Source organism: Nicotiana sylvestris, chromosome 12 (genome assembly GCF_000393655.2).
Source record: "Nicotiana sylvestris chromosome 12, ASM39365v2, whole genome shotgun sequence".
Classification (NCBI taxonomy): domain Eukaryota; kingdom Viridiplantae; phylum Streptophyta; class Magnoliopsida; order Solanales; family Solanaceae; genus Nicotiana; species Nicotiana sylvestris.
In genome coordinates this window covers 138,541,428-138,569,340 of record NC_091068.1, presented here as the reverse complement: position 1 = coordinate 138,569,340, position 27,913 = coordinate 138,541,428, and the positions used below count along the sequence as shown (strand labels likewise).

General features: G+C 38.7%; 3 protein-coding genes across 3 annotated transcripts; 1 reads left to right on the top strand and 2 right to left on the bottom strand.

Annotated features, from left to right (window-relative positions):
- The first annotated feature begins 615 nt into the window (after positions 1–615).
- LOC138883830 (uncharacterized) lies at positions 616–1,023 on the top strand. The gene has a single exon (XM_070164544.1). It carries the CDS (start codon positions 616–618, stop codon positions 1,021–1,023), a length of 408 nt encoding a protein of 135 aa, XP_070020645.1.
- Positions 1,024–12,537: 11,514 nt separating this feature from the next.
- On the bottom strand, positions 12,538–20,107 carry LOC104213503 (leucine-rich repeat receptor protein kinase HPCA1). Its single transcript, XM_009763024.2, has 19 exons — positions 19,972–20,107; positions 18,566–18,689; positions 17,961–18,032; positions 17,777–17,851; positions 17,549–17,620; positions 17,303–17,464; positions 17,142–17,216; positions 16,995–17,066; positions 16,802–16,873; positions 16,630–16,698; positions 16,466–16,540; positions 16,305–16,376; positions 16,088–16,222; positions 15,536–16,008; positions 15,312–15,464; positions 15,072–15,211; positions 14,762–14,981; positions 14,197–14,432; positions 12,538–13,384 (listed from the first exon to the last, which is right to left on the bottom strand). Exons 1-19 carry the CDS (start codon positions 20,054–20,056, stop codon positions 12,881–12,883), a joined length of 2,886 nt encoding a protein of 961 aa, XP_009761326.1. The 5' UTR covers positions 20,057–20,107; the 3' UTR covers positions 12,538–12,880.
- A 2,875-nt stretch (positions 20,108–22,982) lies between these two features.
- LOC104213504 (serine/threonine-protein kinase STN8, chloroplastic) lies at positions 22,983–26,976 on the bottom strand. Its single transcript, XM_009763025.2, has 4 exons — positions 26,237–26,976; positions 25,166–25,339; positions 24,496–24,900; positions 22,983–23,713 (listed from the first exon to the last, which is right to left on the bottom strand). Exons 1-4 carry the CDS (start codon positions 26,792–26,794, stop codon positions 23,378–23,380), a joined length of 1,473 nt encoding a protein of 490 aa, XP_009761327.1. The 5' UTR covers positions 26,795–26,976; the 3' UTR covers positions 22,983–23,377.
- Between the last annotated feature and the right edge of the window lie 937 nt (positions 26,977–27,913).

Sequence of the window (27,913 nt, the reverse complement as noted above, 5' to 3'; positions counted from 1 at the left end):
GGGTGCATTGATGTGACGTGGTTCGAGATGTATTTCCATGATGTTGCAATTCTTGATAAAAAAATAATAATAATGACAAAAGCGGTTAAAAGTTAAAACTTGCACATGAGCTCATATTTGTATAAAATCAAATAAACAAGCCGAATATGACAGTTGAGCGACCGTGCTAGAATCACGGAACTCGGGAATGCCTAACACCTTCTCCCGGGTTAACAGAATTCCTTATCCGGATTTCTGGTTCGCGGACTGTAATACAGAGTCATTCTTTTCCTTGATTCGGAATTAAATTGATGACTTGGGACACCCTAAATCTCCCAAGTGGCGACTCTGAAATAAATAAACAAATCCCGTTTCGATTGTCCTTTAATTGGAAAAACTCCTTCACCCCTACGGGGGCGGATAAGGAGGTGTGACAGTTGGCAAATTAAAAGGATAACATCTACACCATACCATCCAGTGGGTAATTGACAAGCGGAATCCATAAACAAGGTCATTATCAACAACTTGAAGAAAAGGTTACAGGATTTAAAAGGTAATTGGCCTGAGGTATTACCTGGAGTATTATGGGCTTATCGTACAACGACAAAAACAAGCACGGGAGAAACACCATTTTCAATGGTTTATGGTGTGGGGGCCTTAATTCCAGTTGAAATAGGAGAACCGATGACACAGTACGTTCAAGCAACGGAGGAATCAAATGATGAAGAGATGCGGGTGAACCTTGATTTGCTCGAAGGAAGAAGAGAAGCTGCATTAATAAGGATGGCAGCACAAAAGCAAGTAATTGAACGGTATTATAACAGGAAAGCACGTCTCAGATTCTTTAAAATTGGGGACTTCGTGCTTAAAAATGTGTTCCAATCTACAAATGCTGTTAATTTAGGAAAGCTAAGTCCAATATGGGAAGGACCCTACAGAGTTCGTGACATTGCGGGAAAAGGAGCATACGAGTTGGAGACAATGGATGGCAAGGTTCTACCCTTGCATTGGAATGTTGTCCACCTAAAGAGATATTATTTCTGAGAAAGTACCTACGATCAGGTATCGTTATATTAGAATTTTTATTTGAATTGTTAAAATTTTACTAACGATTTTAGATGCTAGGCAAAAACCCTAACTCGTGCCAAATGATAAGTCACGACCTGCACAACAAAATGGAATATTCTAAAATTCCCAGCGCATGGTTACAAATTAATCTTATGGAAATACATACGGGTTAGGCAGTCTTCATCTTTAATCGCACCTCCGAGTCCCGTATGTTTTTCTGTTTTCAGGAAAAGGACCAAATTGGGAGAAACAAACAAGTGCTCGAGGCTTCATACTTCAGCGCTCAAACACTTGGGGGACTGCATATTATACACAGATATGTGCGGTAAAATGGAGACGTAAATCGAATACGAAAATCGAAAAAATCAAGTCACAAAGAGAAAAGTGTCGAGCAGAAGTTACGGAACTTCAGCATTTATCATAGTGTTCTTTCCCATGAGAACAACGGAGTCACCTCTCAAACCCTTCCTAATACATTAAGATAGGGTCATGACTGTGTATTGAAACGGGTTATAAGGAAAAACCTTGTTGAATAATATTTATTTTGTAAAAATCTGTTACAAGAAAAACAGTTACGAGAAAGTTATAGATGTATCTCAATACATGTAATATTCAAAAGCTTGTCCAAGTTCATGAATAAAAACTTGTCAAAGTTGTTTCAAACAAAACATGTGTGTTCCTATTTCTTTCATCGTATTATAACACCATTATGAAGTTGAGACGTCTTCTTCATTAAGTGTCGATATATAAAAGGGCCCTCTTTTATAAACCTCATGTTAATAAGTCATGAGAAGAATCATAAAGTATTTTCAAAGGATTAAAATGCTAAACTATTCTAGAAATCCTAAATAGATAAGGAAAAGTCAAGAATAGAGCACATTGAAGTACTAACAAACTTTTTGATATAATTAAAAAGACTAAGTAGAAACTTAGTCAACAAAAAGTTTATACAAGTGCCCCATTATGATAACTAGGGACTTTCACCAAAAAATCCCTTAAAAATAACTAAGGGATAAAACCATCATCCAACAAAGAAAGTAAAAACAAAGTCTGGAAATTTAACTGATCACTGAAGGGGTTGGTACATCAGAAGTCGCAACATTAATTTCACTTCCAGAAACAGCCACAGGCATGGTGGCAACTTCTGAAGAAGCAGCAACAGGAGCGGTTTCAGCTGAGCTTGAAGTGCTAGGTTCAACGAGGGGAGCAAGAGTCATGGAAGTTTCAGCTTCCATAGACTGAGTCGTAGAAATTTCACCCTCGGGAGCTGGAATTGCAACATCTTCAACTTCAACTAGCACAGCAACGGCTTCGTCATTTACAAGTTCCTTAGCCACGGGAGCTTCAATTGCCGGAGAAGGAAAGTCAAATGATTGTTGGGTTCTTTCAATGGTTTCTAAAACTTTGGCCAACTCTGAGTTTAAGTCAAAATTTTCTTGACTGGCCTCCATTAAAGCATCACGACGAGAGTTTAAGAAAGCCCAACTCACCTCTAAATCAAACTTCTCCTCAAATATTTCATACTCCCTTTCCCACATAGCAAGATCATTCTTTAACACTTGATGTTCAGCTAAATGAGAATCAAGGGAAGCTTCAAGGGAGGCATGGGAACTCTCTAAGGCACGTACTTTGTCAGAGGAGATCTTTAAATCAGCTTGAACTTGAGTCAAGTTCTGCACTAATTCTCCTGCATATTCTTCTTTATTGTCCAAGAGTGCCTTAAGTTCTCTTATTTCTTCACTTGACTTTGATAACTGTTCTGAAAAGCAACATTTAAGGCGTTCCTTGTCTTTTTCAAATTGACTTGAAGAAACTTTGGCAACTGCTAACTCAGAAGTCAAACCTCACTTTTACTGCTCCAGGTGATTTCTACTCTCTTGAAATTCTTCTATAGTTCCCTGAACATTCTCAAACTGGTCTTTCCAATTAGCTGCTTCTAGCTGGGCTCCCTTGGCTATTTCCCCAGCCTCGTGGATAGACTTTTCAGACTCACGAGTTTTCTTTTCCATAAGGGAAATTCTTCCCATCAATTTTGTACCAATAAGGTTAGCCTACAGTGACAACTCATAGAAATAAGAATTTAGAGATAAAAAAAACTTGTTAGTAAGTAAAGAAAAAATACCTTCAAAGTAGAATGAACTATGTCATTCATCAGAGTTAAGCAACTGTGACTGCTCATCTTTTTCTTCTCAATATCTCCAATCAAAGGCCCAAGCCAGGCATCTGCTCCACCAGACTTCCTTAAAAGACTGTTATTAGCAGGAACTTCAAGTGTAACTCCTCATAGCCAAGCTTCTGCTACTGGAACCCTCCTCTGCATGTTGAACAGAGGAAGGGGGAGCTATAGAAGGAGGAGTGGTAGAAGAAGTGAAAATAACAGGAGTCAAAGGACTCGAAGCAGGTAAGGGAGCAGAGACAGGCAAGGGAGAAAAAATAGATATGGGAGCAGGAACAGATAGAATGGGCAAGGAAGCACTTAAAACCAACGGAGGAATAGAAGGAATGGGAACAGAGAAAGAAAAAGGAACTTCATCTAAAACTGGACCTAGTTCTCCACTTTCAAAACCACCAACGAAGAGACGTTGAATACACTCATTGGTGTCCCTCAGAGTGGTTTCATCATCAGAAGGAATGTGAACAGGTTCGGTAAGAGAGGCACGGACAGGGGTAACTTCAGCTTAACATCTTCAAGGTGTGAACAATGGCTGCAAACTCCAAATTATGAACCGGATAATTCTTCTCATAATCTTCAACTGCCGTGAAGCATAGGCAATGACCTAGCCATCCTGCATTAACATTGCACCAAGTTCAATACGAGATGCATCACAATAAACTGTATAAGGCCTTGATCATGTGGGCAAAACCAACACCGGTGTCGTAATCAGAGCTGTCTTGAGCTTCTGAAAGCTCACCTCACACTCGTCTGACCATCTGAACTAGGCACCCTTCTAGTTCAACCTGGTCATCGGGGCTGTGATAGATGAGAACCCCTCCACGAACCGACGGTAGTAGCCTGCCAATCCCAAAAAACTCTGAATCTCTGTAGCTGATGGTGGTCTAGGCCAGTTCTTGACTGCCTCAATATTCTTCGGATCAACCTGAATACCCTCTGCGGATACAACATGACCCAGAAATGCAACTGAACTCAACCAGATCTCACACTTCGAGAACTTAGCATATAACTGATTATCCCTTAAGGTCTAAAGAACCACTCTAAGATGTTGCTCGTGCTCCTCCCGGCTGCGGGAATATATCAAAATATCATCAATGAAGACTATCAAGAACGAGTCCAAATAAGGCCTGAACACTCGGTTTATCAAATCCATAAAAGCTGTTGGGGCATTGGTCAACCCAAATGACATGACCAGGAACTCATAATGCTCGTACCGAGTGCGGAAAGTTGTCTTAGGGAAATTGGATGCCCTAATCCTCAACTGATGTTAGCCAGATCTCAAATCAATCTTTGAAAACACCTTGGTACCCTGAAGCTGATCAAACAAATCATCGATCCTCGGCAATGGTTACTTATTCTTGATTGTAACCTTATTCAACTGTCGGTAATCAATACACATTCTCATCGATCCATCATTCTTCTTAACAAACAACACCGGCGCACCCCAAGGCGAAACACTGGGTCTAATGAAACCCTTCTCAAGCAAGTCTTGCAACTGTTCCTTTAACTCTTTCAACTCCAGCGAGGCCATGCGATACGGCAGGATAGAAATGGGCTTAGTGCCTAGACCAAATTAATGCAAAAGTCAATATCCTTGTCGGGTAGCATACTCGGCAGGTCTGAAGGGAAAACATCAAGAAACTCTCGAACAACAGGCACAGAATCAATAGAAGGGACCTCAGCACTAGAATCACGAACATATGCCAAATAGGCCAAACACCCCTTCTCGACCATACGCCGAGTCTTCACATACGAGATAACACTGCGGGTAGAATGACCAGGAGTTCCTCTCCACTCTAAACTGGGCAAATCTGGTAAGGCTAAGGTCACAGTCTTGGCATGACAATCCAAGATAGCGTGGTAAGGTGATAACCAGTCTAACCCCAATATAACATCGAAATCGACCATGTGTAGAAGCAACAAATCCACACGAGTCTCAAGACCCCAATCACCATAATACAAGAGCGATGGACTCGATCTACCACAATAGAATCACCTACAGGTGTAGACACATAAACAGGAGTACTCAATGAATCACTAGGCATAACCAGATATGGTGCAAAATAAGATGACACATACGAGTAGGTAGACCCTGGATTAAATAACACTGAAGCATCTCTATCACAAACCAGAATAGTACCTGTAATGACTGCATCTGAAGCCTCAGCCTCGGGCTTGGCTGGAAGGGCGTAACATCGGGGCTGGGCCCCACCACCCTAAACTACATTTCTAGGACGGCCTGCAGCTGGCTGGCCTCCACCTCTGGCGGCCTGAGCTCTACCTCTAATACCTCTACCTCCACCTCCAGCACCTCTACCCCCACCTCTAGATGACTGGGCAGGTTATGGAACACCTGGTGCCTGTACCATAGCACGAAAACCCTGATGCTGAGAGCTACTCGGTACTCGAGGGCAAAACCTGGCAACGTGCCCCGGATCACCACACGTGTAACAAGCCCTTGGCTGTTGAGACTGCTGGACCTGATGACCTGAATGAGTACCCCGAAAACTCTGAAGCGGCGGTGCACTGATAGGAGCAGGTGGTGCACTGTAGGACTACTGATCGAGATATTGCATCTGGGGACCACGACCACCTGAAGTACCGTGAGAAACCTGGAGCGCTGACTGAAAGGGCCTAGGAGGATGGCCTCTACCATACGAATCTCGACCTTCGGATGAGATGCCACTGAATCTGCCTGAATGACGGGGCCTCTTATCTGACCCATGACCGCCTCCCTGTGACAGAACCATCTCAACTCTACGGGCCACATTGGCCGCCTCCTAAAAAGTAATCTCACTCTCAGCCTCTCTAGCCATCTGAAGATGAATCGGCTGAATAAAACTATCAATAAACCTCCTCACCCTCTCTCTCTCTCTCGGTGGAGAGTATGATGAGAGCATGGCGAACCAAATCGATGAACCTAGTCTCATACTGGGTAACAGTCATGGAACCCTGCTAGAGGTGCTCAAAATCCCTCTGATAGGCCTCTCTCTGAGTAACGGGGAGAAACTTCTCCAGGAATAACACTGTAAACTGCTCCCAAGTCAAGGCTGGCGATCCAGCTGGTCTCGCTAAGCAGTAATCCCTCCACCAAGTCTTGGCGGATCCAGACAAGAGAAATGTCGCAAAATCGACCCCATTGGTCTCAACAATGCCCATGTTCCTAAGAACCTCGTGGCAGATGTCTAGATAATCCTGGGGATCCTCAGTAGATGCTCCGTTGAAAGTAGAAGTGAAGAGCTTGGTGAACCTATCCAATCTCCACAAAGCATCGGCAGACATAGTCGCTCTATCACCGATCTAAGCTACCACATCCGGCTATACTGCTCCAACTGGCTGAACCGCTGGAGTCTGAATCTGGGGAGCTACCTGCTCCGGAGTGCTAGTAGCAGGAGTCTAGGCCCCTCCTCCAGCCTGAGAGATGGCTGGTGCTACAGGAAGCAAGTCTGCCCGGGTGACACTCTCCATGAGGCCCACTAGTCGGACCAAAACATCCTGAAGAACTGGGGTAGCAATAAACCCCTCTGGGACCTGAGCTGGGCCCACCGGGACTGTTGGGGCCAGAACCTCCTCATCAAAGTCAACTTGAGGCTCCGCCACTGGCGCTGCTGCTCAGGGCTGAGCTTTGTCCCTACCTCGGCCTCTAGCACAGCCTCGACCTCGCCCTTTGCCCCTCGTGGGAGCTGCTGCTGGAGGCTCGGGCTGCTAAGCGGTGGATGAGGAAGCGCGTGTTCTCACCATCTGCGAAAGAACAGAGTAGAAATTCAATTAGCATTGAGAAACCAAACCGCACGATAGGAAAGAATAAATGTGAAGTTTTTCCTAACTCTGTAGCCTCTGGGGGATAAATATAGACGTCTCCGTACCGATCCCTCAAACTCTACTAAGCTTGTCTGTGAACTGTGAGACCTATGTAACCTAGAGCTATGATACCAACTTGTCACGACCCGAATTTCCTACCCTCGAGAGTCGCGATGGCACCTACTAATGGGAGCTAGGCAAGCCAAACCTTAACTACTTGCTACACTTTCATATCGCTTTATTTTAACAAACATAAGGCGATAACATGATAATTGAGGAATTTTTAAGTAAATAAGCGGAAGTCAACAATTATATATCTTAAGGCTACGTCTATTACAACTTTTAAAACCACAAATACCCCAAAACCTGGTGTCATAGTGTCACAGACTGTCTAAGAGTTACTACATACAAAGTTTGAAGAAATACAATACACTGTTTCTAAACAAAAGGAAATGAAACAGGGAATAGAGATAGAGGGAGACGCCAGGGCCTGCGGACGCCTACAGGTCTATCTTGGGTCTCCGAGTGGACTGAAGGAAGCCCTCCAACTACTGTCCGAAAGCTGCTCCTGGATCTGCACACAGTGCAGAGTGTAGTATCAGCACAACCGACCCCATGTACTGGTAAGTGTCTAGCCTAACCTCGGCGAAGTAGTGACGAGGCTAGGACCAGACTACCAAATAAACTTGTGCAGTTCAAATGTATATACAGCGAAAAAAGAAATACAGAAATAACCAGTCAATGGGGGAGGGAAAACACGCTGTGGGAAGATAACAGTTCCGAATAGAAAGCATCAAGTAAGGAAAGAAATAATATAACTCGAATATCACCAAAAAATCAGAAATCAACAATTTGCACGGCATCACTCTTCGTGCTTTTACTCTTGCCCTCTCCAAAGCAATTTCATAATAAAAGTGTGCACGACATCACCCTTCGTGCTTTTACTTTCGTCATCACCAAATCAATCATATAATAAAGATGTGCATGGCACCACCCTACGTGCTTTTACTCTCTTTCCTCACCAAATAATCAATGATAATCGGTACGGAATGGTACATCATACGGCACAGCATCACCCTTTGTGCTTTACACTCTTTCCTCACAATAGCAAACAATGCACGGCATCACCCTTCATGTTTTAACACTCTTCTTCACCTAAACAACAATCACAAGCAAAGGGGCAAGGGAATAAACAAAATAATAATGGAGATCCCGACAAGGGAACAACAGTTAAACAATTCAAATCCCGGCAAGGGAACAATAGTTAAACAATTAAATACCGGCAAGGCAACAACAGTTAAACAATTAAATCCCGGCAAGGGAACAACAAATAAATCAACAATAGCCTGACAAGGGTGACAACATAATGATCTCTTCTCTGTCTCAATTTTACTTCACAATTCACTTCGTAACTCGAGCCAATACTTTAGAGGTTCGATTATCATCTATACTTTCACAACTCGAGCCAATGCTCTAGAGGTTCGATTATCACTTATACTTTCACAACTCATTTCACAACTCGAGTCAATGCTCTAAAAGTTTAATTGTCACTTATACTTTCACAATTTCGCTATACAACTTGAGCCAACGCTCCTCAATGTTCATAGGTCACAATTATTTCTACAAACTTTATACAACAATTAGAAATCTTCACCAAGGCATGAATAATACAACGAAATCATGAAAATCACAATATAAGACTCACGGTCATGCTTGACACCAACGTATAGATACTCGTCACCATGCCTATACGTCGTACTCGACAAGAAGCAAATAGCAAATAGGACACAACTCCTAATCCTTCAAGCTAAGGTTAGACCAAACACTTACCTCGATGCCTCGAACACAACTCAAGTTTCAATTATAACTTTACCCTTCGATTCCTCCATGAATTCGCTCGTATCTAGTCATAATTTACTTAATTACATCAATAAACGCTAAATGAATCAATTTTGAATGCATGAAAATGAGTTTTTCAAAGTTTTACCCAAAAAGTCAGAATTGCCCCCGGGCCCACGTGGTCAAAACCCGAGGTTCGAACTAAAACCCGATTACTCATTCCCCCACAAGCTCAAATATGTAATTTATTTTGAAATCGGACCTCAAATCGAGGTCCAAATCCCCAATTTTTGAAAAACCTAGGTTCTACCCAAAACACCCAATTTTCTCCATGAAAATAATTGATTTGAAGTTGAAATCATGTTAAAAGATGTTAATGGTTGAAGAAAACTAGTTAAAAATGACTTACAATTGAATTGGAGAAGAAAGGTTGTTTGAAAAATCGCCTCTTATGTTTTTAGGATTTTGAAAAGTGAAAAATAACTGAAAAGTCCGTTTAAATATACTCCTCGCAGACCCTCTCTACAGACCGCATAAAAAAGACTGCCACCGCGGATCGCGAGAAATCGAGCGCGGCCGCGAAGGCTTGTCCTTGCTCACCGCGGACCGCACAAATCCCACCGCGGTCGCGAAGCTTCCACTGCGGACCGCGAGACCTGGCTTCAGAGACCTGCAACTTCTCTAAATCTGAAACTTTTTTCTAAGTGTAAAAATATTTCGAAACTTACCCGAGCCCTCGGGACTCCAAACCAAGTGCACACAAAACCTCAAGAACATCCTACGAACTTATTCGTGTAATCAAATCATCAAAATAACATCATGAACATCAAATTAAATCTCGAGATCAATGAAATCTTCTCAAAACTTCTTTAAACATCAACTTTGCAATTTAAGTCTAAATCACGTCATATGACATCCGTTTTTCATCAAATTCCACAGAAATATCTTAAATCATATATAAGATCTGTATCGGATGCCGGAACCAAAATACGGGTCCGATACCATCATGTTCTAATCAAATTTCATTTCAAATTTCTTTAAACAATTCCAGAAAATAATTTTCTTTGAAAATTCATTTCTCGGGCTCGGGACCTCGGAATTCGATTCCGGGAATACGCCCAAGTCCCATATTTTCCTACGGACCTTCGGGATCGTCAAATCACGGGTCTGGGTCTGTTTACCCAAACCGTTGACCGAAGTCAAATTAGCTCATTCTATAATCAAAACTAATCGTTTTTCACAGATTATCATATTTAAGCTTTCCGGCTACGCGCCCGATCTGCGCACGCAAATCGAGGTGGCTCTAAATGAGGTTTTCAAGGCCTCAGAACATGGAGTTTCATTTTAAAACAAGTGATGACTTAAAAGGTCATCACAATATATTTGTATACTCTTTGAGTATACAACACAAATTCGTCTTCTTCTTTGGTTCAACTATATTTCAACCCAAATTTCTAAAATCTACTACCAAATCTCCACCAAATTGATTAAAACTTTAGCTACAACCTCCAATCAACTTTTCAAACAAAACCATACATGATCGAATCAAAATAATTAAAAACTCAAACAAATCAAATTATGAGTTTCAAACTTCAAGGTCCTTCAATGGTGGATTTAAATTTTTGTACAATAAATCTCCAAAAACCAGCATTAAAGATACAATCCACACATCAAAGAACAATAACTAACGAATCTACACAACTGTGGATGAAAAACGGTTGCCACAGAAAGATTTCATCAACAGTGAGTACTTGGGTTCATCAGGAAAAAAAGGAGGATTGTTGTTTTTTGGAGAAATGTTTGAAGCTCTAAAGAATTTGCCAAGATCAGTGTGGATTCTTCTAATGGTCACAGCTGTGAACCGGATTGCTTGGTTTTCATTCACCTAATGGTCACAGGCTTCTGTACAATAAATTTTGAATTCTTGAAAACAAAATTTGTCATAAAATTTCAAGAAAAGAACAGTTTTCTAATGCATAAAATGGACGATAGAAGAAAGAAAGATGGTTGGCAAGAAAAAAAATCGGGTAAATAGTTTGGACCTCATAGGTAGGAGTAGTAAATAGTTTGGGCCTGGGCATTAAAGGGTAAATAGTGTAAAAATTATGTGGGGTAGCCACTTTTTAAAGTGGTATTTACTTTTTATCCAGTATTTTTAATGCTTAGCAATAGTAACCACTAGTCTATTAAAATTAATATAAAAAAACTGTGTTACCCTTTCTTCTATATCTTTCATGTGTTAGGCACACGCATGAAATAATTACCCGAGGAATTCTGAAAGCCCCCAAATTCTTGCGAACTTAAATGGTTGAGGACCTTCTCTTTCAAGATCCTGATCCAATTTGTATTTAAATATACGAACTTGTATTCTGGAAAGATGAATATATATTAAAGCAAAAAAGATATAAGTAAGATTAATTTGAAACCTCTTCTTCAGTAGCTTCTAAACCACCTTGAACCTCGAAAATGTTGTTGTAACCAGCATTGTATAGTACCTCACAAGCCGCAATGGACCTGCCTGATGCAAAGGGTTACACATGAGCAATAAGGAACACAAATTACCAGATTTGTCATGAACATAAGGATCTTTCAGTGCCTACTCTATCTGTCTGACTATGGACCTATTACGAGTTCAAAAGTTAAGGACATTTGGTGCTGAATTTCGAGTTCCAAGTTCAAAAGTTAAGGACACTTGGTCCTGAACTTAGACTAACAAACTCAAAAGTTAAGGACAATAGGTCATGAACTTACATTTACAAGTTCAAAGTTAAGGACAAAAGGTCCTGAAGTCCTGAACTTAGACTAACAAGCTCAAAAGTTAAGGACAATAGGTCCTGAACTTAGGCTAAGAAGCTCAAAAGTTAAGGACAATAGGTCCTAAACTTAGACTAACAAGCTCAAAAGTTAAGAACAATAAGTCCTGAACTTAGACGAACAAGCTCAAAAGTTAAGGATACTTGGTTCTGAACTTAGACTAACAAGCTCAAAAGTTAAGGACAATAGGTCTTGAACTTAAATTAACAGGTTCAAAAGTTAAGGACAAGTAGTCCTTAACTTAGAGTTAAATTTAAATTTAAATTACAAAAAAAAAGTAATTTTTTTTTGTGCGGGGTGGGGGGGGGGAGGGTTGGGGTGGGTGGTGCAAAAAACGAAAAAAGAGAAATTTGAAATTGCCAAAAAAAAAATTAAAGGGTGGGGGTTGGGGTGGGGTGGGGGTGGAGGTGTTGGGTGGATGGTAACGGAAAAACTGAATATTAAAAAAATAAACCTTTTTTGGAGAGGGGGTGGGGTGGGTTGATGAGGGTGGGGAAGGTTGAGAAGGAGTTTTGGAAAATATTTTCCCTTCTCTTGATAAGGAAAACATTTTCCTCCAATTTGAGGAAAATGACTTGATAAGGAAAATGTTTTCCAAAACATTTAAGCCAACCAAACATGGGAAAATTGGAAAACATTTTCCGGACTTCGTACCAAGCACACCCCCAATGAATACTAAAATTGAAGTTCAAATGGTCAAAGCGAGAATTCATAGCAGCCAGAAACAATTATTTGCTTATTTTGTTATATTTTATTATTATCATATATGATTTCTTTGCACTAGATGCCCTATAAGTCAGGACACACAATACCAAAATCAGAAGAAAATTAGAACATGAACATTGACACATGGAATCATACAATGGTCCATGTAAACTTTTCTCTTCAACCTAGAAAATCTGATTTTTTTTTCTCTATTACATTGGAGGATCAGGGAATGGGGACAGTAAAAATCGAGCTCACACCTATTATATGCGAGGCTCTCACCAGTATCACTAAACTGTAAGCCTTGGTGATAAAATCTGAACTTCGATCTTGATTCCATACGTGATCACGTTCACGTGTCACAAAATATTCTAGCCAATATAGGTACAATGCAACAACTAAATTCTATAATCCCTTTCACCCATTTTCCAAAATTTTACTATAGAGAATAATAAATTAAAGAATGAGAATTAGCAAAGACAAGTCCTTTTTTGGTTGTCCCTATTTTGGTTCCACATTTCTTGGAATAGTATAACCACCACTGTAATCAAAAGCATGAGTATCACTTATTTCCTTTCTCTGTAGAGCATCCTTATTATAAGGATGTCCTATTGCTGTCCCAAAATCTGTGATTGATGATGATGCAGACGTCGAATTTGTTTCCAAACCATCATTTTGTAGAATAGTTTCAAGCATTTTTACCACTTCACTCATTGTTGGACGATCAGCAGCAGACTCTTCAACACATTGCATTGCCAGATCCACGAACTTTGTAAACGCGATTAAATTTGGCGCGCTTCTAATGATTGGATCGATCATATCACTCAAGCCATAATGCTCGTCATCGTTCTTATTAATAGCTGCTCTCACCTCTCGAACGACATATTTTCCCTTCTCTATTGGTTGCTTTGCAGTTATCATTTCTAGCATTACAACTCCAAAGCTATACACATCACTTTTCTCGGTTAATTGTTGAGTCAAATAGTATTCAGGATCTAGATAACCCTGCAATGTACTCAGGTCTTAAATTCATTCCAACAAAATATAAAAGATAAAATGTATCATCTGGAAACACCAATAAGGAAACCAAGGGCGGACCTAGTGCATGGACTACGGGTTCCCGGAAACTCAGTAACTCTTGCGTAGACTCTGTATTTATATTAAGAAATTCACTAAATATTGGCAAATATCTGACTGTGAACCCAGTTATTATTGCATATTAATCTGAAATTAAGGTAGGAACACATAAGCCTCAAATCCTGGATCCGCCTCTGGTTAGGAAACAAATGTATCATGTTTCACGAGCCAAAAGGCCAAAAGAAGCATATATCCATACTCAGAGGCAGAGCCGGACCTATGTGTTATAGTGATCGGGGTCACCAGACTCCATAAGCTTCGGCAGAAATCTTGTATATGTATATAGCATGAAAATGGTTAATTTAAAGCACTTGGCTCCCCGAACATTAAAAGCCTTTAGGGGGCACTGGTTGAGCAGAATATTGTGCCCCCGTTGCGTAAAAATCCAGGGTCCGCCTCTGCTCAGAGGCAGAAATAATAACGTCTAGGACAAGTCATTTAACCATTATAATTTGCTCATTCCTTTACATTTAGGAAATCTGATGGTATTTTATCTTGTGCAGATGTTTAAACATTATTCTTGTATATTGGACAAGCTTCAACTTTAGGATGTGTTCCTAAAACTAGATATCTTGTTATTCCTACCGCCCCTCTGCTCTTTTACCTACGGTAGCTGGTGCAAATCATTTTCTGGATACATATATGAAGGATGAAAGAATTAAGAAGGTTGTGGTACTTACCAATGTGCCTTTAACTTGAGTGGAAACATGACCCTTTGAGCTATCTGACACGAGTTTGGACAAGCCAAAATCTGCGACCTTTGCTGTTAAATTCTGATCCAATAAAATATTAGTCGATTTCACATCTCTGTGAATTATAGGAGGGTTGGCAAGCTCATGCAGATAAGCTAATCCTCTGGCTGAACCAAGCGCAACACGAAGTCTCCTCTTCCAATCTAGATAAATGCCTGTTTTCCCTGTAGAACATAATAGAAATTAATTTCTACACGAGCCAAATGGAAAGGTAAGGGCAACCTGGTGCACTAAGCTCCCACTATGCGCGAAGTCGGGGGAAGGGCCGGACCAGAAGGGTCTATTGTATGCAGTCTTACCCTGCATTTATGTAAGAGGTTGTTTCCACGGCTCGAACCCGTGACCTCCTGGTCACATGGCAACAACTTACGAGTTATGCTAAATGGAAAGGTAATTATTCTTAAATTAATCCTTTTAAAGGCATTACCAAATGTTAGAACATATTTGAATCAAATAATACTTGGACTGGTTAATATAGGAGGATGTAGCATACCTGATAAATTTTCTCGGAGTGTACCATTTGAAATATACTCATAGACCAGTATTTGTTCGCCTTGCTCAAAACAGAATCCGACCAGACCAACGAGGTTTTTGTGGTGAACCCGTGAAAGCAACTCAATTTCGGTCTTGAACTCGAGTCCTCCCTGCATGGATCCATGTTGAGCTCTTTTGATAGCAATTACTTGCCCACTTGAGAGGATTCCTTTGTATACCTAGGAAACAGAATACAAGCGAATAAGAAAAGTAGCCGAGCAAGAGTTTATCCCTTTATAATGGATATACAGTGGATTTTGATAGCAAACCTTCCCATAGCCACCGGAACCAATCTCATTTCTCGTTGAAAAGTTACTCGTGCATTTTTTGAGTTCGTCATAAGAAAACCATCTCGCTCCCTTTAGTTGTGGTGCACTTTCACTATCGTTCCTACTTGGAGCCCACGATCCTGGCCAAAAAAGATCAAAGTAATCTAACTTTTTAGATCAATCCTACGTACGTGCTGGACATATATAACTCAGCTCTATTTCAGTAGAAAATGATATTACCAAATGGTTTACTCAATCCAATAGCTTTTTCAGCAAGTTTCTTTTGCTTCATAGCATATATTGCAAGACCAACAAGCAAGAGGACCAGGATGGTACACCCAACAGCTATTCCAATAATTTGTCTCGAACTAATAGAAGTTTCTCCACGTTCGGCTGAGACAGTTATAGTTCAAGTTAGTATTCTGTTAGAAGTAGAGTTGTAGAAACCTATGTGATATATATACCTTGGAAAGTGTAAGGAGATGCTATAAAATAGTAAGGTCCGAATTCTGGAGGTGGCTTATAAGTCTGGTTACTCAAAGCAAATCCAATCCTCTCAATCTCTGATCTATTAAAATATTTTCCCGTTGGTGGAAATAATCCTAACTGCACCTGAAGATAATCATCAATGTTGAAGAAAGGATTCTGTAGAGAAACTGAACCGGGCGTGAGATCTAACTTCACCCACAAGCTCATTTCAAGCGAATGAAACGTATTAGCATTGGACAACTCCCTAAAAGATGGTCCTCTAAAGTAGAATGTTCCCTCGTATGGATAAGCGCAATCACAACTTTGCGGGCTAACTTTTTGATCAGCAGGACATGATTTGCTTCCACAATTAGCTAGGCTAGTAGAATAAGGTTTCGCGGATTGCTGCTGAAGCTGGCAGTAATTCGTGTTCCCAAGGGCCGTGTCGCAGACAGGGTTTCCAATCAGTCTGAGTACAACCACAAAGTAATCAGAGAGAGAAAAAACAACATATAACAGACAAAAAAAAGAGTCATGAGTCATCTCACATCAATGTATTTTTGTATCCAGAGCCGAGCGTTATTGAGGAAATCGCGTTATTCTGTAAATCAACAAGTGTGAGTTGCCTGCCAATGGTCCCACCCATGTTCAGCGTGTCATTAAATGCATTGTTCCTCAGTTTCCTGCAAAAGTTATTAAAATCATCCCAAACTCTTCGCCGTGGGTAATAGAGAGGGAAAATTCAGTTAGGATGATGATACTCACACTTGTTGTAATTGGGGTAAAGTGAAAAGCTTCTGGGGCACTGATCCCTGGAGTGAGCCATATTCAATGACTCTGAGCAGCACACCAGTCGTCGTTCCAACTTAGATTTATCATAGTTTGTGGAAATTCGTAGTTGAAATTCATAACTGATTAATACTCACAGAGTGGTGAGAGACTGTAATGTCGAGAACCATACTGGCGCCTCCGATTGATGGAATGAGTTGTTGCTCAAGTCCCTGGAAAAAAAAGAATATGATGTATCACTTTATCATAGAGAAACAACTTGCTAAAATTAGGATTCTGCTTATTCTCATGCTAGCCTTACAGATAATTAAGGGAATTCATTCCACTTAAATCTGGTAGTCGGCCCGACAGTCCGTTGTGTGCTAAATTCCTAAAAGCAGAACAATAAGAGCACAAAGAACCACTTCAGTCTACCAATTATTGATTTCAAGCACACAATTGAATGAGCAAAAGATGGAGACAAGTATACTTACAACTCTACGATGCTTGTGAGGTTGTTAAGGTTTGATGGGACACTACCATTTAAGGCATTTCTATCAAGCCGACTGTATATATGAAGTCACATGAATACCAACTAAAGATAAAACAGTACTAGCATATAATCCAAATAAAAAAGGTGAAGTAATATGAAAGGTATGCTAATGAAAGATGGTCGATTCTACTCACAGAACCTCAAGTGTCTGAACAAGTCCTAATGTTAATGGAATGCTCCCGCTAAATTGATTTCCATCAAATAATCTGCAATTTTAGAAATGCAACGAATGAGAAGGCAAGGGAGAATAACGCAAATAGTTTGTTAGTTTCTTGACTTACACATGTATTAGCACCATGTCACCGCTAAAAAGATTGTCCGGAATGGAGCCTGAAAGTTGGTTTTTGTTAAAATGGCTGCAATAACATAGAAGTTAGACCATAAAAGATATATATCCTATCTCAAGAATGACACGTAATTTGGATAAATAAAGTTTACTCACAAGTGCTTTGCCTTTTTTAAAAGGTCCAACCCCGGACTTGAGGAGGTTGAAACAGGAATTGGTCCTGTTAACTGATTATCTGCTAGATCAAGCCAGTAGAGTTTTGCCAGATTGCCAAGAGTTCGTGGTATCTCGCCAGTGAAATTGTTTGAGTTAAGTGCCCTGTCAAAGAAATTGACATGGAACTAAATGAACTGATGATACACCTACAACAAACATAAGTTAATATGGCTGAGTAATTCTTACAAGAAAGATAACTCAGCAAGCTTTCCCAATTCCCTTGGTATACTGCCGCTGAAGCTACAACCAGCGAGGATTCTGAAATGTAAATATAGACGTTTAGGTAAACGTATGTAATGTATGTTTCGGGGGAAGACCATCACGTTTAATGAAAAAAAACAACTATGTCTCAACGCCAAGCAAGTTAAATCGGCTATATGAAAATAAAAATGAAAAAAGCATTAATAGTCTTACAATATGTTAAGTTTCTGCAGATCTCCTATCCGCGGAGAGAGGGAACCTGTAAGTCCTCGATTGAATGACAAGTCTCTGGAAAATGCAAGTTTAGAAACTGAAGTCAACAAATTATGATGACAAATTTAAGCTATTGGCCTCTGCCAATGTTCAACAGGAGTTTTAGATCTGAAAACCAACTCACAAGGAAATTAATTCAGTGAGCCCACCAATGTCACCACTTAATTTTCCTCTCAGTCCCATCGTCGATAATCCCCTGAAGAAATAAGAAATACCATCAACGATTAAGAAGTGCTTCGCTGGTGAAACAACATGGAGTATTCAAAGACTAAGGGGCCGTTTGGTGAAGTATAAGAAATTTTACTTTTCCGTATAACATTTCGTATTGCTTATATAACATTTGGTTTTCAATGTAAAATCTTGTATAACTAATATACTTTCCGTATAACTAATACAATTTCTTTTTGGTAGTAAACTCTGCACAAGTTATGCAGATTTATATAGTGGAAACTAGACTTTGTATAACTTATAAGGGAAATCTGTATATTATGTTATACGGATAGAGTACATGAATTAGCAATATGTGGATAAGAGTATCTAAAGAAAGAAATGCCCTTAAATTAGGCAATCCTACATAACAATTCATGCGTTATTATTCACCTTATAACAATCACCGCATTGTCATTAGTCTCTGAGACTTTTAATTCCCATATTATAACTCCGACATAACTAGAACGTAAACCAAACGGCCACTGAATGTTGGAGGATAAAAGACAAGAGCACACTCACAATGCAGTTACCCTTGAGTTGTTGCAGGTTACACCTTCCCAGGATGTTCCGCAAGGATCATCGCTCTTTTGCCAACTAGGTGGTGTATTTTCCCACTGGTCTTTCAGAGATCGAAGTATTGCAACTGCACTCAACAAATTTTGAAATTATAGAGCTTTCCCAAAATGCAAGCTAACATTGCCTTGGGCCAACTTTTGTGACAACATGTTGAAACTTCAACCTATTCCTAAGGCTATCTCAGTATGCTGGAACAAACCCAAACAGGGATCAATTAAAGTAAACACTGATGGAAGCTTTATTCATGGTAATGGAAAGCGGGATTGGGAGGAGTAGTGAGAAACGACCAAGGAGATCTCATTATGGCCTTCTCAATTCCTTCAAAATGCAGCAGCAATAACATGGCAGAGGCTCAAGCTGCTATGTTTGGCATTAATTGGTGTGTACAAAATGGGTTCTCAGACTTCACAATTGAATTGGACTCAATGCTGGTAATGAATATGCTTAAGGAGGGTGATACCAACAACTATAGGTTGAAGAAGATCATAAAGGACACTTCGCAAATAATGAACCAGGCCAATATTAGCCCAGTGCATTGCTTCAGGGAGGCAAATGAAGTAGCAGATTCTCTCGCAAAATTGGCTACTACTAACTCTGAAGCCAAATTATACCTTTCTTTCCAACAACTCCCAAAAGGAACTAAAGGTTCTTTTGTGCTTGACAAACACCAGATGCCTACTGTTAGGCTTAAATATGACAAAGCAAATTTTTTTGTTAGCTAAGTAGTAAATGTCCAGTACTTTAACAGAGACGCAAACTTATGTAACAACCTCTGTCGGATGTATATCATTATGTTGTAATCCTTGGAGGTAAGGCTCACATCCTCCTCCTATATTTTGGAAATAAATACAACACCCCAGGAAATCTGGGAAATTCAAAAAAAAAAAAAAAACTAGTGGTTTAATCAGGAACTTTAACGAGAGAATTCAAAAAAAGAAATGTGAAAATGCAATATTTTTTATTTCAAACAATTTTTGAGCCACCTTTACCACTACCCTAGAAGCCAGTTCCCTTACGTCGAGGGCGGAGGGCGCATTAGCAGCGGGTGCGGACGAACCCAGTAACATTTGCTTAAACACTGTATTTATATTAGAAAGTTCATAAAATATGCATACATATTTGATTGCGAACCCACTAATGAATTCAGATGACCTATGAGTTCAGTGATGAATTCATAGCCCATAAATTTCAAATCATAGCTCTGCCTCTGTCCGTAAACCCCTTCATGCAATGTGGCTCCACCCCATTGGTAGCATGTAGTATATTTATTAAAGGAGAACATGGAGGACAAGTAAAAAAATGTTGCCAGTTACACCATTGTTTTACGCATACAAGTTAGAGTTTCTTACCATCTCTGGGGTCTGTGACACTGTAGGTTAAATAGATAGCAGAAGAGAGGATGAGGTAGCAGAGCAACAGCCGGGCGGCTGCCATGGCTTCAAAAATGCTTCAGAACAACAATGTCTGATTTTGATTTTGATAGTTTTGGTCACTTATAGTGGCTGGGGCAGCGAAGTATGATTGCCAATCTTGAAAAATACAAGCAAAGTTGGAGGGGTTCTGTTGGGGGGGGGGGTGTACTTGGTTGGTAATCACTAGGACTATATGGCTTTTTAATGATTAAACTTATCTTAGAAGCCAATCTAACAGTCATCTAATTCCCACTACCGACTTGAAATCATTTTGATATGTCATACTCCCTCCACTGACAGTATAGCATCGTGAGACAATTATCACTGCATTACTATACCGTATGAAACATGAACATTTTACCATACTTTATAACCTAAATTAAAGATACTGATTTCTTTGATTCTAAGGCAGAGCATAATGATTGAAGTTATGAGTTCCTAGGAAATCGTATAAATGTTTCCGTTTCTTTTCTTTTTTTCCCGCAACACGACTTTTATAGTTGGAGTAACGACTTGTTTGATTAATGAATAAAATCGGAGGTGCTTAGCTTTCCTAAAAACAAAAAATCGGTATATTTGGTAAAATTTATTTGAAATCTAATTCGAGCATAAGATCTAATTTATATTATATATTTATTAATTCAACAGCATTCAGCTTTAATTCTAGATTAAAACAATACTTCACATAATTCTTATATTGTTTTCAACTAATAATCGAATATGATTTTTGCTGTCATGTGACCCGGAGGTCACGGTTAAGCCGTGAAAACAGCATTTTGCAAAAATATAGGGCAAAACTGTGTACAATAGACCCTTGTGGTCCAGCCCGAAAACTCACGCATAGCAGGAGCTTAGTGCACCGGACTACTCTTTAGTTTCAAACCAATCAATCGAATATGATTTTTTTGGTTACTTATTCGTAAGTTAAATTTATATTAGTACCATGTTCGTTAGCTTAAGACAAGAGGGGTTGCTCTGATGGTAAGCAACCTCTTGGAGGGAAGTGTGTCGAGGGTCTATTTGGAAACAGTCTCTCTACCTCAGGGTAATAATGCATGCATTAGCTTTTGGTATTACTAATCCCTTGTTTGGTACACTTTTTCAACCTATGTATGCAAGTATTAGTTATACAACCTATTTGGTATTATTATATGTATAACTAATACATAGCAAACCATGGTATTAACAATACCAAGGCTATATATTAATGCATGCATTAGCATGATTAAAGATAAGATTGTTCTTAAAGTCCCTTAAAGCTAAATAATATGCAGGGGATTTTTGTAAACAACTAATTTTCTTAAATATTATGCAATGCATTTTAATTTGTAATACACCACACCAAACGATGGATAAGAAATAATCTATGCATAGCTAATGCTTGCATTACTGACCCATGCATTACTAATACACCTTATTCACCATTATTTTTATACACCCTACGAAACGACCCCTAAAGCGTTGTTCAGTATGCGGAAGTGCCTGCACAAGGACTGCAACCGCCTAAAAGAAAATAACTGTATAAGAAATACATGCAAAAATTCATATACCTTCTGCCATCCAGTTGCTGGTCACGTTATTCGTTTACAAAGATCATGAACCAAACACACGTATAATAGCTTGCAGCAGTGGCGAAGCCAGGAAATTCAATAAAGGTGTTCAAATCAATGGGCTATACAAGCAGAGGCAGATCCAGGTTTTGATGATTATGGGTGCCACTATTTTTAATACAAACCTACTACTACCGAAGGAGATTGAATTAGGGTATACATTTTGTCGGTTAAACCCATATTGATTTAGTTCAGTTCGGTTCGATCCATTTTGAAATTATTCAATTTAATTTAGCAGATTTTTGGTGCATATAAATACGTGATCACCAAACAGAATAAGTTTTGTGCAGCTCGATCTAATTCTCTCAATTCAAATTCTATTGAATATGAATAAAAACATAAAAAATAAAAAAATTAAGTTAGCAAATACACTTATTTAATCTACATAGAGCTAGATTTTTTTTTTGGAGCTAGATTAATATTATTTTTATCGATGTCATCACTTTAAAAAAATTGTATAGTAAAGAAAATATAATATTGGATGAATACAACAACAACAATAATAATAAATTCAGTATAATCCCACAAGGGGAGAATTAGCGTATACTTAATCTTACCCTTTCTTTCCAATAGACCTTCGATTCAATATTTCAGAATAAGTTTTTGCTCTAAAAATAAAAAGAATACATACGCAAAACTATAAAATAAAAAGAAAAGTAAATTTTAGAAGAGAACAAATATAAAAAAGAGTAGATAAAATACAAAAATGAAGAAGAAAGTAAGAAGAGAACTAAAACGACAAGGAGGCACCAGCTACGGAATGCGTTAAGTTTCGATCCCGAGTCACGGTCTAGAAATTTGGCAGCTTACCCGTGGCATCCACTATCAATTTGTGACTTTGGGGTGCACTCTTTTAATATTTATATGTTTTTTAGTAAAACATAGTAGATAAATAAAATTTTACCAGAGCGACCGGGTGCCGTACCACCCCTAATCTCCTAGGTAGATCCACCCCTGTATGCAAGGGTGTTCAAAGTCTGTTTTTAATCAATAACAAGTAATTTTTTACCTTATAGACCACCCTTCAACCAAAGTAGCTTCGCCCCTGGCTTGTAGCTTTGCGAAAATGGTTATCTTTGAAGCTGTTCTAACTCATAAATTTCTTAGTTATTGTGCAGGGAAAAGAACTTGATTGCTACAACTGCAGTGGGAGAGCCAGAATTTTTACCGAGGGGTATCAAAATATAAATATATAGATACACCAAAAAGTTTAGGGATACAGTAAATATACATAAAACAGAAAAATTTATCTAGCAATACAATATAATTTTTCGGCGAAGGGGTATCAATTGACACTCCTTGGTTGAATGTGGCTCCGCCACTGGCAACGTGGTGAAATTTCCTCTTGTCCTCAAACAAAGTGTTAGAAGCTATTTCCTATTATTTAAAACAAGAAGAAAATAAATGTATTATGATTTTCTTCACCTTACCAAAATGGGTAAACTACAAATTTCCTTCTTGATCTTTTAAATTTATGCAAAACCGAGTCGCTTATACATTTTTCCCTGTTCAGCATCTTCTCCTTATTTTCGGCTCTGGAACCACTTCATGAATCTATATTCTATAGCCATTGAGAGCATTGATTGATGAACAAACTGTACGAATGCAGCATCAACGATTCCAGATACTAACGAGAGAAGATGTCTCAGACAAAAAAAATATCGGCAGAACAAGGAGGTAAACGAGTATCGATCACAAAAAGCATGTCGTACTTGCATCACCAAGTCGCACTCCTATTTTGTGAAGCTTAATTTGGAGAGAACTGCAGCAGCTTGGTCACCACCTAGAAGGAAATAAGGATGTCTAAGAGCCGCAGCAGCAGATAAACGCCCACCTCTCTCTGAAATAAGTTTCGTAGCCAAATCCCACCCTCTACCAGAGTCGAGATCAAGAATACTGAGGTCGGGCCTCATCCTGGTCTTTTCTCTCCATTTATTCAAGTCATATCCAATGACCTGTAGTTCTCTATTGAAGTTCTTTAAGCCTGCTGTAGACCTTAAGTTTGGTACTGCCATTTGCAGAAGCACTATTCCAGCAGAATATGTGTCAAAGAGGTCGGGACTGTTTAGCTGCAATAACAAGAGTTTTCATGCTAAGTAACAAGAGTTTTCATGCTAAGTATAAAACATGAACTCTGCAATAACATCATGGTTGGATCCAAGAGACTGAAAGTCTAGTGTAGTTAATGGATTTGAGACAACTTTACAACTTTAGTCATTCTTTTTAACCTTTGGCATACTTACATATGTTGGAATTTATTTAGAGCGATCGAAAAATTAAAATGTACCTTCTGGGCGAGGTACAATATTTTGTGAAAAGGTGTTAAAATTCTTTAAAGAATATACTTATTCTTTGTGAAAATGTGTTATCCAATCTTTAAAGGGCTTGAAAAGGTAAGTTACGTACTTGTTGGATCTTTATAAATACCTATCCACATGACTTGAATTTCTGCATCCTCAATCTTTATCATTTCATTTCCTACCAAAGACTCATATCAGTTCACTCTAAATTCCTACCAAAGCAATTGAGAGATTTGAGAGTTCTGCGGAATTTCTATTTGAGTGCACATTAGAAGATTCCTGACTGGTTCTTTGTATTTTGGGAGTAGGCCGTCACTTTGCTATTTGCACCTAGGTAGTGACGGAAATCTATTCTGAAGTCAGCGCCTCTCCATAGCGTACCTCGGACTAGGTTTTTCACACAAAACTCTATCTTCTCTTACTGTTAAGTGTTTTTCTGATTAGTATCCATCTCTAATATTTATCCAACAACATATAGAATCATTTTCTGTGTCAAGCTTACAACGAAGGAAGAGTGAAAAGCAATATAAATCCATGTATTAGAAGGATACCTGCCATAAAACTGGGGAAAGAAGTGCAGCAACTGGCTCGGGTGGTGGTTTTGGAGTTTCTTCTGGCATTACATAGAGTTCAGGTGGACAATAATCAGGATCGAGTAACCCGCGGTCAGGCACATAATTTTTTCCAATCCGGAGATCAGTTGCTGCGCCGAAATCTATCAGCTTGATTTGTCCCTTTTTCGTGACCACTAAGTTGGACGGCTTTACATCTCTATGGACTATACCCGTGTCATGGATTTTCTTAAGGGAAGTAATAATCTGACGCATGATTTGTTTAATAATTAGTGCATTCCGTTGAATTGACTCCAATCCTTCTAAGACACGACCAAACATGATAGATTCCATGTTCAAGGGGAAGCCACGATCCTGCAGGTAATCAGCTAGGTCCCGATTTCCCTGTCACATGAAGTTCCTACATTATGGATGCAGCTGCCATCTAACAGGTTTTGATACAATTGACTGAACATAGATATGGCAAATAAATATAAAATATAATCATAGAAAATTTCCAACAATATGGAAAAAAGGGGATATGGTAACTGATAATTGCAACTGGTGTTTGTCTATAGCCTTAGCCTAACATCCATGACAGATGACCTTATATTTTACTTTCAAGACACAAAAAGTTCGGCTGGAAAAGTACTTCAAATGGCTCAATTACCTCAAATTTCCAGACAAGCCATTTCTCACCCTTAGTATATCGTGAGTTAGTTTTTTCAGCAACAAAGCTACCAAGAAACTCTGCACATGTCTCGGGAGCCGCTCTTGATAGCCTATAATTGAACCATTCTTCAAAATCACCACATTCTGCAGCTCCTTGAACACCAATCTTAACCTATAAATTGAAAACAAACTTAACTGTAGGTAGGGAAGGAAGAGTATTAAAGAAGCCAGATAGAAAACAAATGCGAGAGAGAAATAGTTCAAGAGCCGAGAATGATAAAAAGGGGTTTAACATAACTATATAGTTGAGACAAACAAGAGGACTGAGGACGCAATCCAGATTATAAGGATATAGAAGACACAATAATCGAATCAAGATTATGGAAGTTAAATAATATAGATCAATAGGATGTGGAAAACATAATCATAATCAAGCCTAAAATGTTTACAAAGAACTCACAACTTGGAACCTTTATAAGATTAAGGTTAGTCAGTATAAGGGAAGAAAATAGCTACTCCCTCCATTCCATTTTACATGACACTTCCCTTTTTAATCCATTCCCAAAAATTTGACGCTTTTCTACACTTGAAAACTCTTTTTTTTCATAACCGTGCTGCCAAGGCCAGCTCGCTCGCACCTCGACTAATTCAACGGGATACCTGCTACCTCCCACCACCACAGAGGTATCGGGTAACTTTGTCCACCAAGGCTTGGACATATGGGAAGAGATCACCTAGTATAATTGCCTCCGTTGAGATTTGAACATGAGACCTCATCGTTCTATACATGAAAACTCTTTAACTTAAATCTTCTCATTTTATCCTAATGACATGCTTTTATAGCTATAGAAATGCCATAACATATATAAAACCACAAGTTCTAAAGGTACTCTGGTATCTGCCTAGAGTTTTTCTTTCTTTAATTCTATACCCAATCAAACATCAATATATAAAATGAAACATAGGGAGAAAGAATATTTATTTAACAACAAGTATACAAGTGATATTACTTATGCAGCCAAATATTGCTCATAAATGGAGAATGTTTAAGGATAAATCATCTCATTACCTGTTTAAGAATGACCTTTTCCTTGAACCTTGAGTCAGTAATAAGTGATTTTACTGATGATCCTTTTCTCCTAAAAATTTCATCCAAATTTACATTCTTGGGGACAATAACCCCAGAGTAAACAATCCCAAATGAACCCTCACCCAACCTTTCCCCAATCAAGAAATCCCTCATTTTAAAACTCCTTTTCCCACTCAAACTATCCAACCCAACCTGAATAGGTGCTAAAATATAAGCATCAATTGCACCAATTAACACTCCTGGTCTAGCAGTTAAATAAATCCAAGCAAGCCCAGCAAAAACTAACAGCCCCAACTTCTGTTCTTCAGGTAATTCGCCAGTCACTTTTTGAAACTGGGTATACCCAGATTGGAAAAGTGGAAATTGAGATAAAGAATGGTCTAAATTATCAGAAATGTCATTAACAAAAGAATTGCAAGTAATTGTATTATTTCTTTTGCAGTGGTTGGTGCAAGACCAAAAATAATAGCTTTTTGAAATGGGTTTCAGTGGTGAGAAACAAATTGTTGCAGTAGCAGGAGAAAGCAGAGACGCCATGAATGAATAAGAGTGCGTCTGGTTTTTTTTCCAGTGTGTCCTCAGTATAATGTCAGCAGAGGTAGAATTTTGTCCACGTGGCAATCCTAGGTTTATCCTTTTTGGCCATGGTTGTGTGGAGTATGAAAAAACAACAATGCATTTTCTAGCCAAGATTTGATTATCAATGTAAAAAGCGCGAACTGTTTTCTTGCATTATGTATTCTGTATTCGGTTGCAAGAGGAGTAGATAGATGAATAGTTTGATTAGACTTGGATTTTTGTGAAAAATACCTTCGCTAGTCAGATGTCGGATTGTTAATTAAAAAATAGTTGACATTTGCAAAGTTATTGACAAATAGTTATTATTTTGCTGAAAAAAGAGAAAGTTTCACTATTTTGCTCCTGCATAATATGTTCCAGTTGAAATTTTCAGCATATTATTTTAGAATCTCATATGTAAAAAATTCAGCATATTATGTTGGAATTTTTCTGATTTTTTATGGATGTTTTTGTTCAGATTTTATTTTTGCATGAAAAAGTAGCTAAATTTCGATTATTTTTAAAAATATTGTTATTTTTTAATTAGCCGTTGTAAATCTGGCTATTGTGTCTGCCTTTTTCCTTCTTCTTCTTTTTTTCTTTTCCTTTTAGCCTGAGAAATATAGTGTAATTAGGTAAGTACCAACTATTGCTTAAGATAGAGACTTGGGATACACTGCTTGAAATTGTAGTCAAAAAGTTAACATAAATTTTCACTCTTTTAAGTTCCAAGATCAATTCTTCTTACAAAGAAAAACTTACTAGAAAAAGATGAATTGTTTAATTTGACTTGATTTAGGTTGGGAAAAAGCTCTGCTCCTTGTTTTCTTTTTTCTTTTTCTTTTTAGCCCGACAAACAAATATATGATACTTCTTTATTTTTAGAAAATGTCTACGTTTGTAAACTTTAGGGAGAGATTTAATAATTTTGCAATTTTTTCCATGTGACAACTTAAAACGATTGTCATGGATAAAGTATGCCAATTGAAGCTTCGTAGCAAATGAAGAGCACATACATGGTAAGTTTAGTATTTTCTTCGTTCCAGTTTATGTAAATTTTCGAGATTTAAGTTACGTAAACATTGACCAACATTTTAA